Source organism: Thamnophis sirtalis, unplaced genomic scaffold (genome assembly GCF_051295495.1).
Source record: "Thamnophis sirtalis isolate CommonGarterSnake01/CBP01778 unplaced genomic scaffold, rThaSir2_p1.2 scaffold_9, whole genome shotgun sequence".
NCBI lineage: Eukaryota > Metazoa > Chordata > Lepidosauria > Squamata > Natricidae > Thamnophis > Thamnophis sirtalis.
The window spans coordinates 42906854-42919398 of NW_028261389.1; the positions used below are offsets into that span (position 1 = coordinate 42906854).

The following is a 12545-nucleotide window of genomic DNA, read 5'->3' on the forward strand; positions in this document are numbered from 1 at the left end:
CTGCTAATCAAATGTAAAGTTCTTAAATTGGAAGTTATTTATCTGTACAACTGCTGCAAGTAAGAAGTTTTAGAGAAAAAAACAAACATTTGTGAAGACATGCACGATATTTCACATATTTATTATGTGGGAGAAAATGTAGTATGAAATTATTTAGTAAGTGCAATGTATAGTTGAACTATATCTGCTTCTTCCATTACAGTTTCCAGCTCTCATTTTGTATACTGAAACTTAAATCCTTTAAAACATTTATTGCTAGTCAAATCAAGAAAGTTTTTTTTTAATATGCATATCAGGATATTTAGAAAAAGCTTATCAAAGTCAATATCAGTATATCAAAATCTTCATTCAAACCACCTTTAGGAAGTCTTATAGTGCCATTCATTTAAATAGAAAATTACATCATTTGTTTAAATTTACATCATATGTGTCATTCTATAGTTGAGTCATCTGTCACTGATATCACTATTACTCAGCCCCAGCAATTTTAATATATGTGGATGTCAGCTCCCAGAATATCCCCATACCTCATTCTTCGTTCATTTTAATATTTAAGGTTTCAAACATTTTATTTTCCATGTACCCAAAATGAATCCATTTATTTTTTCAAGAATTTTGAATGCAAGATTACCAAGTAAATTGTAATAGAACACAAGAAGAAAAATGTTTCTTTTTTCTGTTGTATAATTTTTCTTTTTTAATAAAGCAAACATTCTTACTAATGACATAAGATGTAGCTTTTTCTATCCAGTTTCACTGCTCTCCCTTTTTCTCACATTGTAAATTTTATGTAGCATTCTAAATTACACACACACACACACACACACACACACACACACACACACACACACAAATGTAAAGGGAAATGTTTTGATTGACTTACTTTTTCATTGATTCTTAAAACAAATTTGTATTCCTATAAATCAGAGGTGTCAAACTGGTGGCCCACAGGCCGGATGTGTCATGTGCAGGCCAGGCCCACCCCAGGTCCACAAATGGAGAACACATCATGAAATGTCACGTGACGGCAATGTGACGCGACAAGTTTTACACCCGTGCTATAAATACTTAAAATGGGACTGCTTTTTTTCTTTCTTTTTTGAATGGCAGAACAGAATGGCTAGAAAAACATCTTGGAAACCAGACAAAATATTTTGAGAGTTCCTTGGAAAATTGTTTAGAGTACTGCAATGTCAAGAACTAGCCACCCAATGTAATGCAACATAAACCAAAATTATATCCTAAATTTACATGTCAACTATTATGTTAAATATACTCAATAGTGAAGTCAAGCAAATCTATTTGTCCTACCCCCTCAAGATAACATTGACTGAAAGGCTAAAACATGAAACATTGTCAACTAATATTTAGTATTCTGATAATGTTGCCAAGTTACATCTGCTGGTTTATAACCAGCTTTTGTTGTTAAATTTTTAATACACATTAAATCCAGAGTCACAAATATTTTAATTAAAACTTGAAAATGAAAGATTTTATCATCCCACTTCTTTCCGATACAGCTTGCTAACTGTAATTATGAGTAGGGTGATTCTTATAGAGTCTTATTGTAAAAATTTGATAGCATGGATAATGAAAGAAAGATGCACCTGTTTGTTTATTGCTGTACTCCTCTATTAATGCAAACTCTAACATAAATCAGTGCCATTGGATTAAGTTAGATTCTCCACATTACAGCATTTGCTGGTTCAAACATACCTTTTGTTCAGCCGTCATTGTTAGGCTTTGTAACCGGCCTGTCATATTTCCTAAGCTTTTTTCAAATGCAGCTACAAGATGGGCCTGTGACAAAGGAAGAAACATTCAAATATAATCAGAATTTAAAAGGATTCGGTAAAATCCAGAAATGAAGCTTGAATGCATTTTTGCCATCTCATTATTTTCAACAGGTCTGCTTCTACTTACAGTAATTTCTTCTATTATAACATTACCTGCTCAAAACTATATATTTTAAATTTAATTTTATATTTATGTATCAAGTGTATGGAAACATTTCCATGCTAGATTGCCAGACTTCATTACCATTTTTTGCTTGTTTGTTTTAACAATACCAAACGTTTTCAATGGAAGATTTAAAGAGGATCTACAGTAAATGATATAGTTTGCTAAACAAGCTGCATGCATTTCAATGTTGCCTTGAAGCTAAAATAAACATGGTGAAAATATCGATGGAAATCATAGTGAATGGGGCGAGGGGAAATTTCCCCCATTTGCTTTGGAGAGCATCTTCCTTATATGTAAAATAAAAAATGGTACTGGGACTGCCTGCATTTATACAGAATAGTTTCAAGAAGGTTCAATTCCCTATTTCCTCAGGTCCCCTAGAGCAGGGAGCCTCAACCCCCAGGCTGTGGCTCACTACTGGGCACTGGCCTATTCTGAATAGGACCATGTGAGAGGTGGGCCAGCAGGCGCACAGCTTGAATCATGCAAGTGGAGGGCTGGCATGCATGTCTATATTTCAGTCAAGCTGGGTGAGCATGCGCAATGGCCTGCCACTTGCATGTGCACATGTGTGCCAGTCCACCTCTTGCATGGCCTGATTCTCTCCGCCCCCCCAGCCAGACCACCAAGGTTGGGGACTGCTGTCCGAGAGTAACATCAAAACAATAAATAAATCAGAATACAATAGTCTGTGAAAACATATATTGGAAAAATGGTGAAATCTTCTCTGTGCCTACAATTGCATATTTAATATTCTGGCAGCCATAGTAGCAGAAACATGGCATCTGGTTTGTACTAGGGGCAAATGTTGAAAGATGTAGGATCTTTCGATTAAATCTTTCTATTTCCCTGGCAGAGTACAAAGATGAAGACTGGTGTATGAGAACAGCAAATATTTTGCGCCCAGCTGCCTCTTTCTCAATGACCAGGTGCTCCATCAACCGCGAGCTCAGGAAAGAGGTGGGGGTGTGGCCATTGTTATCCGAGAGTCTCTATTACCTCGTAGGATCCCTGCTCCGGAGCTTGTCGGGTGTGAGTCCCTGCTGGTGAAGTTGGACCTCAAGGGTCAAGTGGGCTTGCTGTTAACGTACCTGCCTCCCAACAGCGTTGCAGCAGCCCTCCCCTCGCTCCTCGAGTCGGTAGCCGAGCTGGCAATTGAGTTCCCCAGGCTTATGGTTCTGGGGGATTTCAATTTGCCTTTGCTCGGTGAACACTCTGATGGAGCGCAGGAGTTCATGGCTTCCACGACAGCCATGGGCTTGACCCAAGTAATTCGGGGCCCAACCCACTCGGCAGGTCACATGCTCGACCTCGTATTTCTCTCGGAGCAGTGGACTTGTGATCTTGGTCTGAGGGGCAGTGAGATCTTACCCCTGTCATGGTCAGACCACTACCTACTGAGGCTTGACTTTTGGAGACCAAACCCCCACTGTAGGGAGGAGGAACCGACCAGATGGTTCCGCCCCAGGCGACTTATGGACCCATTGGATTTTCAGACGGAGCTTGGGGTCATTCCTGATACTCTCACCCGCAGTCCGGCGGAGACTCTGGTTGCTGCTTGGAATTCAGCAGCGACGGGGGCTCTTGACCGGATTGCGCCTTTACGGCCGCTCCGAGGCAGTGGATCCAGGAGGGCTCCTTGGTTTACTGAGGAACTCTGGGAGATGAAGTGCCGAAAGAGACGCCTAGAGCACCAATGGAGATCCAGAAAATCCGAGTCGGACCGAGCACTTTTAACATCTAGCATCAGAGCTTACATCCGGGCAATTAGGACGTCAAAAAGATCATACATTGCCTCTCTGATTGCTTCCGCTGAGTCGCGCCCAGCCGCCCTGTTCAGGATAACCCGTTCCCTCCTAAACAGGAGGGATACGAGCGATCCTTTGCAGGGCAGAGCTGAGGACTACGTCCAATTCCTCGCGGATAAAGTTGCTCGGTTTCGGACGGACCTGGACTCCAATTCCGCAGTACCAGCTGAGGCACCAGGGGATAATCTGGCAGGTCATCACTGGATTGATTTTCAAGCTGTTACCCCGGAGGACGTGGACAAGGCCATGAGAGCGGTAAGTGCCTCCACATGTGTACTGGACCCGTGCCCCTCCTGGCTGGTTGTCAACAGCAGGGAGGTGACACGGGGCTGGATCCAGGTGGTTGTTGCCGCCTCCCTTCTGGAGGGGGTCTTTCCCCCCGCATTAAAGGCGGCGGTGGTGAGACCCCTCCTGAAGAAACCATCTTTGGATCCAGCCGTCCTAAACAACTATCGTCCAGTCTCCAACCTCCCCTTTGTGGGGAAGGTTGTTGAGAAGGTGGTGGCCTTTCAGCTCCAGCGGTCCTTGGAGGAAACCAGTTATCTAGATCCCTTCCAGTGTGGTTTCAGGCCTGCTACAGCACGGAAACCGCTTTGGTCGTGTTGATCGATGATCTCTGGAGAGCCAGGGATGGAGGTCATGCCTCCATCCTAGTACTCCTTGACCTCTCTGCGGCTTTCGATACCATTGACCATGGTATCCTTCTGCGACGACTGCGGGAGGTGGGGGTGGGAGGCACTGTCTTACGGTGGTTCTCCTCTTACCTCTCGGACAGGTCGCAGTCGGTGTTAGTTGGAGGGCAGAGATCGACCCCTAGGTCCCTAACGTATGGGGTGCCACAGGGTTCGGTCCTGTCCCCCCTCCTCTTCAATATCTACATGAAACCGCTGGGTGAGATCATTCGACGGCACAGGATAAAATACCACCAGTATGCGGACGATACACAACTGTATCTGTCCGCCCCGTGCCAACTCAACGAAGCGATGGACGTGATGAGCCAGGGCCTGGAGGCTGTTAGGGACTGGATGGGGGTTAACAAGCTTGTTCTCAATCCAGATAAGACCGAGTGGCTGCTGTGCTTCCCTCCCACAAATTGGCCAAGTGTTCCATCTCTCAGGCTGGGGGGTCAAATTTTATGCCCCTCAGATAGGGTCCGCAACTTGGGAGTCCTCCTGGACCCACAGCTGACTCTTGAACACCATTTGTCAGCTGTGACCAGGGGGGCATTTGCCCAGGTTCGCCTGGTGCACCAGTTGCGTCCCTACCTGAACCGGGAGGCTCTCACAACAGTCACTCATGCCCTTGTGACCTCTAGGCTGGAGTACTGCAATGTGCTCTACATGGGGCTGCCCTTGAAGAGTATTCGGCGACTTCAGCTTGTCCAGAATGCAGCCGCGCGAGCAATCGTGGGTGCGCCTCGTTTCACCCACGTAACACCTATCCTCCGTGAGCTGCACTGGTTGCCTGTTGATCGCCGGATTCGCTTCAAGGTGCTAGTTGTCACCTACAAAGCCCTTCATGGTATTGGATCTGGGTACTTGAGAGACCGCCTGCTGCCAATTACCTCCACTAGACCAATAAGATCCCACAGACTAGGCCTCCTCCGAATTCCATCAGCCGCCCAGTGTCGACTGGCGACTACCCGGAGGAGGGCCTTCTCTGTGGCTGCTCCGACCCTGTGGAACGAACTCCCCGTGGAGATTCGTACCCTCACCACCCTCCAGGCTTTCCGCATAGCCCTTAAAACCTGGCTGTCCCGACAAGCCTGGGGCTAAAGACTTGCAGCCCCACTCCGAATGGTATGATTGCTGTGTTTTTTAGCTGTGTATTATTTTTATGCTCTGTATTTTGTTTCTCCCCTCCCTTGAATTGTGAGCCGCCCTGAGTCCCCTCAGGGAAAAGGGCGGCATACAAATAAAGTAATCTAATCTAATCTAATCTAATCTAGAAATATTGTTTCTCAGGAATTCTCCATTCTTGATAGTTCTAGGAGTGATTTGTCCAGGTTAAAAATATATAAAACTGCAGGTAATCCTTGACTTACAACAATTCATTTAGTGACCATTTGAAGTTACAACAGCACTGCAAAAAGTGACTAATGATCATTGTTCACACTTGTGAGCCTTGCAACATCCCCATAACCACATGATCAAAATCCAGATGCTTGGCAACTGACTCATTTATGACACTTGCAGTGTCCCGGGGTCATGCAATCAATCACCTTTTGCCAGCTTTTGAGAAGCAAAGTCAATGGGGAAACCACATTCACTTAACAACCATTTTACTATGTTACAACCATGATTCACTTAACAAATGTGGTAAGAAAAGTTGTAAAATGGGGCGAAACTCACTTAACAAATTTCTCGTTTAGCAACATAAATTTTAGACTCAATTGTGATTGTAAGTTGAGGACTATTTGTAGCATAAGAATCACACTTCTTAGAATAAATTCTTAGCTATATTTAGTGTTTGGAGAAAATCCACAGGAAAAAAATACAGTTTGAATGTAAGAAAGAACTTATTTTCTAATAAATAAAAGGTCCTTGCAGCATCTATTTCCCTATTATGAACAAACACACCATTGCTATAAAAAATAATAATGCTGCACTGTTATATAGTCACTGTAGATTTCTACCTCTACCAACCTTCTATCTTCTTATCTGTATTATTGGCACATGCATTTCACAACCATGAGTGATGAATCAGTCCATATTTTTCTCCCATTGGGATAAGGCAGGCAGAGTGTCCAGTTTATCTATTGCCTTCTCTATTTTGCTCAGCCTTTCCCCATTGGATAAAACAAAAGTGAAGGATAGATTCACACATACATTTCCCCTGTAAATGCATTCTTTTTGTAATGATATACTGTACAATTAGACTAAACTCTACAGGCCTTTAGAAAAGAAGTCAAGAGCTATCTCTTGCCCCAGGCTTTTAAATCAGGTTGAGTAGAATCCATGTTTGAATGATTTGAATGCAGTACAAAATGTTTAATTTGTTGTCTTCTTTTCTTGTATGTTGCCCAAAGTTATATTGTTTGAGTGGGCACCATTATTAAATAAATAAGGATGATTTCCAAAATTGTCCCACTACATGGATTATACGGAAATGAATTTCCTTACTTTAATCCTCTTTTTAAAATTATTTTACTAGTCTACATACACTTTAGAGTCACCTGCACTGGTCTCATGGCAAGATAGGTGAAAAATAAATTTAACGAATAAAATTTAACAAAAAAATGCAATTTCCTATCTCAGCTCTGTAAATTAACACCATATTGGAGCTTCCTTTTTCAGTATCCCCCTTCTTCCTCCTACAAATCCTGCTATGCTGTCTCAGTGTGGTGTGGGGCTTTCTGAGAGGAATGAATGAAGATTATTGGGAGTGTATGTCAAGAGTAGATATTCCCAGAAAAGTCACCCAGTTAAAGAGACAGGCATCTACAGTGGACATCAGCAATAAAGGAAGAGGACCACTTCAGATGGCAAAGGCATCAATTCATATTGCACGGGGGAAGGCAGTGGTAAACTACAGTTGTATTTTAACCAAGAAAACAATTTGGATAAAATCTATGTAATTGCTAAGACTTGATCAGCTTCTTTATGTCTTCCTATTCTTAATCATTATATTTATTCATAAACTCAAATATTATAAAATATTTTAAATAAAAGCAATCAGTAATCATTGTGCTCCCAGAGGTTTTCAGTGACCTGAAACTATAAAGTAATTTTTTTTACATGGAGTTCTGTTCATTAAAAAAAGTGTAGAAAAGTTTTAACTTATTTTTATGCATTTGTGGATGTTAGTGTTTTAATGCCGCCTTCCTTTTGTATTTTGTTTTGTTGATGCTTCTGCTTTTGTGCAGCTGGTACTTAAATACATTTTCATGATTTATAAGCAGAATTTATTAGTACACTCATGTTGGAAGAACTCCCGTGACATTTGTTTGTGATGTAACACATAGCTCATTTAAAACTCAGAATATTATTTCTTTAACCTTTTTTCCCCTAAGTGGCAGTGACAGCAATCTTTCTCACAGATTTACTGTGGCTATATATGCAGAATAAAACTATATCAAAATTATTATGATAATAAATAACTTACATTTGCTGACAATTGTGATGTTAGGGTGGCCACTTTTTCCTGAGATGCAACCAGTTCCCGTCGTAATTTATGAATTTGCTAGGTATGACAACAAATATAAAGAGTTCTAAAATATGATATTTTATTCACTTTCTTTGAATAAAGACCATTTAATAATCTAGAACACGGGTGTCAAACTCGCAAGCATCATGTTGCCATCATGTGACATTTTGATATGTTTTTCCCCTTCACGGAGCTGGGATGAATGTGGCCTCTGCGTGATGCATCTGGCCCACAGACCACCAGTTTGACAGCCCTGATCTAGAACACAAAATATAACTGTGCTTTTTGTTCCTGGTTGTGTGTTTGACTGATATATAAATATTTCATTAAAGAATACAAGGACTACATTGGAGGAAAGACTTCTTTCATCCAGTATCATAGACAACCAAATATAGACCACTATAGTACTGTACATAGCCGAATGCTTCCTGGAATAGACAGCCATCCTCCTTCCACCTTGGAAATAACGTGAGCAGCAATATTTTCACATTCTTCCCCAATAACTGCTATTCATACTTAAGCTGGATATCAGGGTGGAAGAATCCTATCTTGCATTCTATTATGCAATCATTCTATCATTCTATCCATAACTATCATGATTAAACTGTACTTTGGGACAGTTTATCAGTTGCAAAATTGTTGCAAAACTTCTTTTAAAGCTATCTAATCTATTGCCCATTCCATGTTTATGCAAATCCATTATTTTGATAATCATAAAATGAATGATATGCAACTCACTGTTTAATACACAGATATGTAAACATATGTTTTAAGAACTCAGAAGTATTTTTTCAGAAGTTAGTGAATGCTGAATTATACTCCAAAACAAAATGTTACTTTTAAACTTGTCAAAAACAGGGTTAATGATTTATATACTTGGTGAAATCCCAAAATAATTCCCTCAAAAACTACAGTTACTCTTTAACAAACCTACAATATTTGATTTTTTTAAAAAGTACTCTAAGATGTAGTTTACCATTTTAAAATAGATTCAATAGAGTGGTGATTGGTCTGGGCAGATGACAAGATAATTAAATTTCTGTCATTAATATCCTTATTGATAACCATACATCATGCTGCAGCAATATATTTATTACTGTACTTATCCAGTAAATAAACAGATAAATGTACCATAAAAATATAATACAATATTGTAAACATTATTCAAAATAAAACACCAGTATGTATTTGAAATTGATATGATTAGGCTGTGACACCCATGAAAAAGTTATGGTAAATGTTGAGATCTTTATGAACATATAATAAGGAAGTATCATAGAGAAGACCACTGTACAATCAGAATGCCACTAATTAAAAGGACTTGTCTAGAGACACTTGTCTCAGGTGCTGAAACTCTTGAAACAATGTCTTAGGAGAACATCTCAAAGCTAGGTTGATTAGTATAAGAAAAATGCCACACAACCACAACTATTTTAATTTATTGATTATTAAATAGTAAGTATATTTATATTTACCTCTGAATGTGCCTTTTCTTCAGCCTAGAGGGACAATAAAGTCATTATTTATAAACATTTTAAAATATTTTCTAAATTGTTTATGCAAAGTTTACACTAGCAAAACTTTAATAGTGTATGGTTCCTTTTTCTGCCACATTCTCTTTTACTATTTTCACTCTTCAAGTCACACACATGTCTGGAATCTACATGATTATCAACAAAAGAAAAGAAAAATATCAAAGCATTAGACTTTGGGCTAAAAATTAATTCCCAGGTATAATTGTAGATAAGAATTAGAATAAGAATATAAACTGTAAATATTTCTGAGTCTTTTAATAACTTGGAATATTATCAAAGTTTTGGATTATTGGCTGCAATTCAATAAATACTCACTTGGAAACAAGTCTAAATAAATGTAATATACTTATTCTGAATAAACGTTCAAAGATATCAGTGTAATATGCTTTTAAAGCCTTCCATGCTACCATAAACATAAATGTTTTAATATTATGTTGGATAGCTTCCTTTTAGAAAGACGGCCAAAATAATGTCTAAGAGAATAGGAATATAATATCTATTACAAACATTACAGTATTATTCTTAAAGCTATAGTTATGGCAGCTGAAGTTGTGTCCCGCGCTTTAGTGAATATTTATACAGAATCACAAACAGTAGCGATGTGGAAAATCCATTTAACCTCAAAAGCCATTTTGAGTATGCTTCTATAAAACAAAACACTTAAATTCTGAGAATTTTATCTCTAGTAGAAAACAGAACAGTGTGAAGCATGAAACAAAATTGGGCAGTTTCAAGTGTTGCCATGTTGAGTGTTCCAGCTAGTCTGAATATTGCAATTGGACTAATGCTTTATTGCTTGCAATTAGGTTGCTCCCCCCACCCACAAATTCTTTCCCATTCAGACCATGCATATCCCTGCTGCTCACAATTAAGACTGGCTCAGTTAATTCTGGAACAGGCAGAAAAGTGCTCCTTCCTGTGTGCTGTTTAAGTTATGATGCTATGGAAAGACTCATTTTATTTTATGAACTTTCAATTATAATATTTAAAGTAAATGAATAAAAACAGAAGGAAGAATAAAGGGGAAAAAAGCTTTTACCAAAGTTTACTACGCAAAAGATAATGATATATTGAATAACTATATATTGATATATTGAATAACAGTGACTGATTATTACCAAATGTACCATTGGAAGATTGGAAGAAAAAATCTTCCTCTACCTCTTCTGGTTTCCGCAATGTAAAAAAAGATGTTGAGACTCTAGAAAAAGTACAGAGAGAAGAGCAACAAAGATGATTAGGGGACTGTTGCTGGAATTTGGTATGTCTAGTTGAAAGAAAAGAAGGACTAGGAGTGACATAATAACTGTGTTCCAATATCTTAAAGATTGCCACAAAGAAGAGGGAGTCAACCCATTTGCCAAAGCACATGAAGGCAGGACAAGAAGCAATGGATGGAAACTAATCAAGAAGACAAGCATTCTAGAACTAAGGGGAATTGTTCTGATTGTTAGAACAATTAATCAATGGAATGACTTAACTCCAGAAGTGAGGATACTCCAACTGGACATTTTAAAGAAGATATTGGACAATCATTTGTCTGAAATGGTATATGGTTTCCTTCCTAAGCAGGTGGTTGAACTAGAAAACATCCAAGATCTCTTCCAACTATGTTACTCTGTATTCTGTATATCATAGAATAAATATTTTTGAACTATTTAAATTTAAATCTTTTGTATGATATTTCCATTTGAGCACTATTTCTTCATTAGGAACTGCCCAATTTAATGAGCTTTACCCAGATCAGCAGGGGTATTGCTGATCAATAACAAATCCTGCTGAAGATTTTAAAACCAAGAGAATACCATGACCTTAATAAAGAGTACTTCAGATTCCATTATCACAGCTAGCTCCTCAAATGATGATGAAAAAGCCTTGCCAAGTAGCTCAAAATTGAGATGGGAGAGGGTCAAGTTACTGAAATCTCGGAAAGGTTGTTCTTGACTGATTAAACTGATGTGATGATATATGTCTATTATTACATTTATTTATTTATTTATTTATTCTTTGATTAGACTATGTAGCTATGTTGGCTGTATGTTGACAACTTTCTTAATAATGTTGATTAATACTATTATTAATTATATGATATAAGTATTGATTGTGAGCTTCTGAACTTTTCAATTTATCCAATTATTATGAAAGAGCTTTTCACACTGTTCAAGATAAATAGCCTGGTAATATATTGGCTATTGCCAAATCAAACAAGAGATGACAACTGTATTCTCAACTAAAAGAGAATTCCTTCTAGACCCCTCTGCAAAAGGGGCAAGAAAAAAGTGAAAAAAATATAAAATACAAAACTTACACATTGATTATACTAAATAGACCATGTACTTTGTAGGATTCTTTTGTAATGTTCTTCTTATATTTTCTGCATATTAGTTTTAAGAAGTTCTTGAATTCTTGTGCGCTTGCTATGTTAATTTCAACTTAGTCTTCTGAGAAAAAAACTGACAATCATTTCAATGTAAATTATGGTTGGGAAATTGTTTTCTCCTTCAAGTTTGTATTTTCTTTTTATTTATTTATTTATTTTTAATACATATCTATAATAGTCCAGGGTCTATGATGATTGGTTTGATAATTTCAATACATTTATGTTATGTTAGGGTTTCTTTCAATACATAATAGTTTGTGTTAAGGTATGCAAAGCTCTAATTTATTTCTCTTCCAAATGTAAAAAACTTGCACTGCTAAAATTCTAGAATTCTAGAAATTCTAAAATTTTAGAATTTGACACAAATTATAGAAATTACAGGAACCTAGTAATTCAAAAATGGATTTTAGACAGCCTGTTACACACTGGATAACTGAGAAAGTAGAAGAATGCCAAAAACAAGTCAACATGGGCTTCGTAAATTAAAGAAGACCCTTTGATTACGTCAAACATATCAAGTTATAGCATATACTCTGAAAAATGAGAATGTCAGAATATCTCATTGCTCTCACAAGAAATCTATATATAAATCAGGAAGCCATAATATGGACAGAATATGTTGAAATAGACTGGTTCCAGGATGGCAAAGGACTGAGACCAAGCTGTATATTCATTATATTATATCATTATATTATGAAATATTAAGGGAAGCTG

The 12545-nt window shown here is 38.2% G+C and overlaps 1 protein-coding gene across 2 annotated transcripts in view; it reads right to left on the reverse strand.

Annotated features, from left to right (window-relative positions):
- The window catches only part of NAV3 (neuron navigator 3), a 354382-nt gene that overhangs the window by 31134 nt on the left and 310703 nt on the right, over nt 1–12545 (reverse strand). For both annotated transcript variants that reach the window (XM_087723408.1, XM_087723409.1), the window contains 3 exons: nt 9392–9415; nt 7875–7952; nt 1717–1800 (listed from right to left, as the gene is read on the reverse strand). In XM_087723408.1, coding sequence (XP_087579534.1) covers nt 1717–1800; nt 7875–7952; nt 9392–9415 — 186 coding nt within the window. The remainder of the gene's footprint in view (nt 1–1716; nt 1801–7874; nt 7953–9391; nt 9416–12545) is intronic.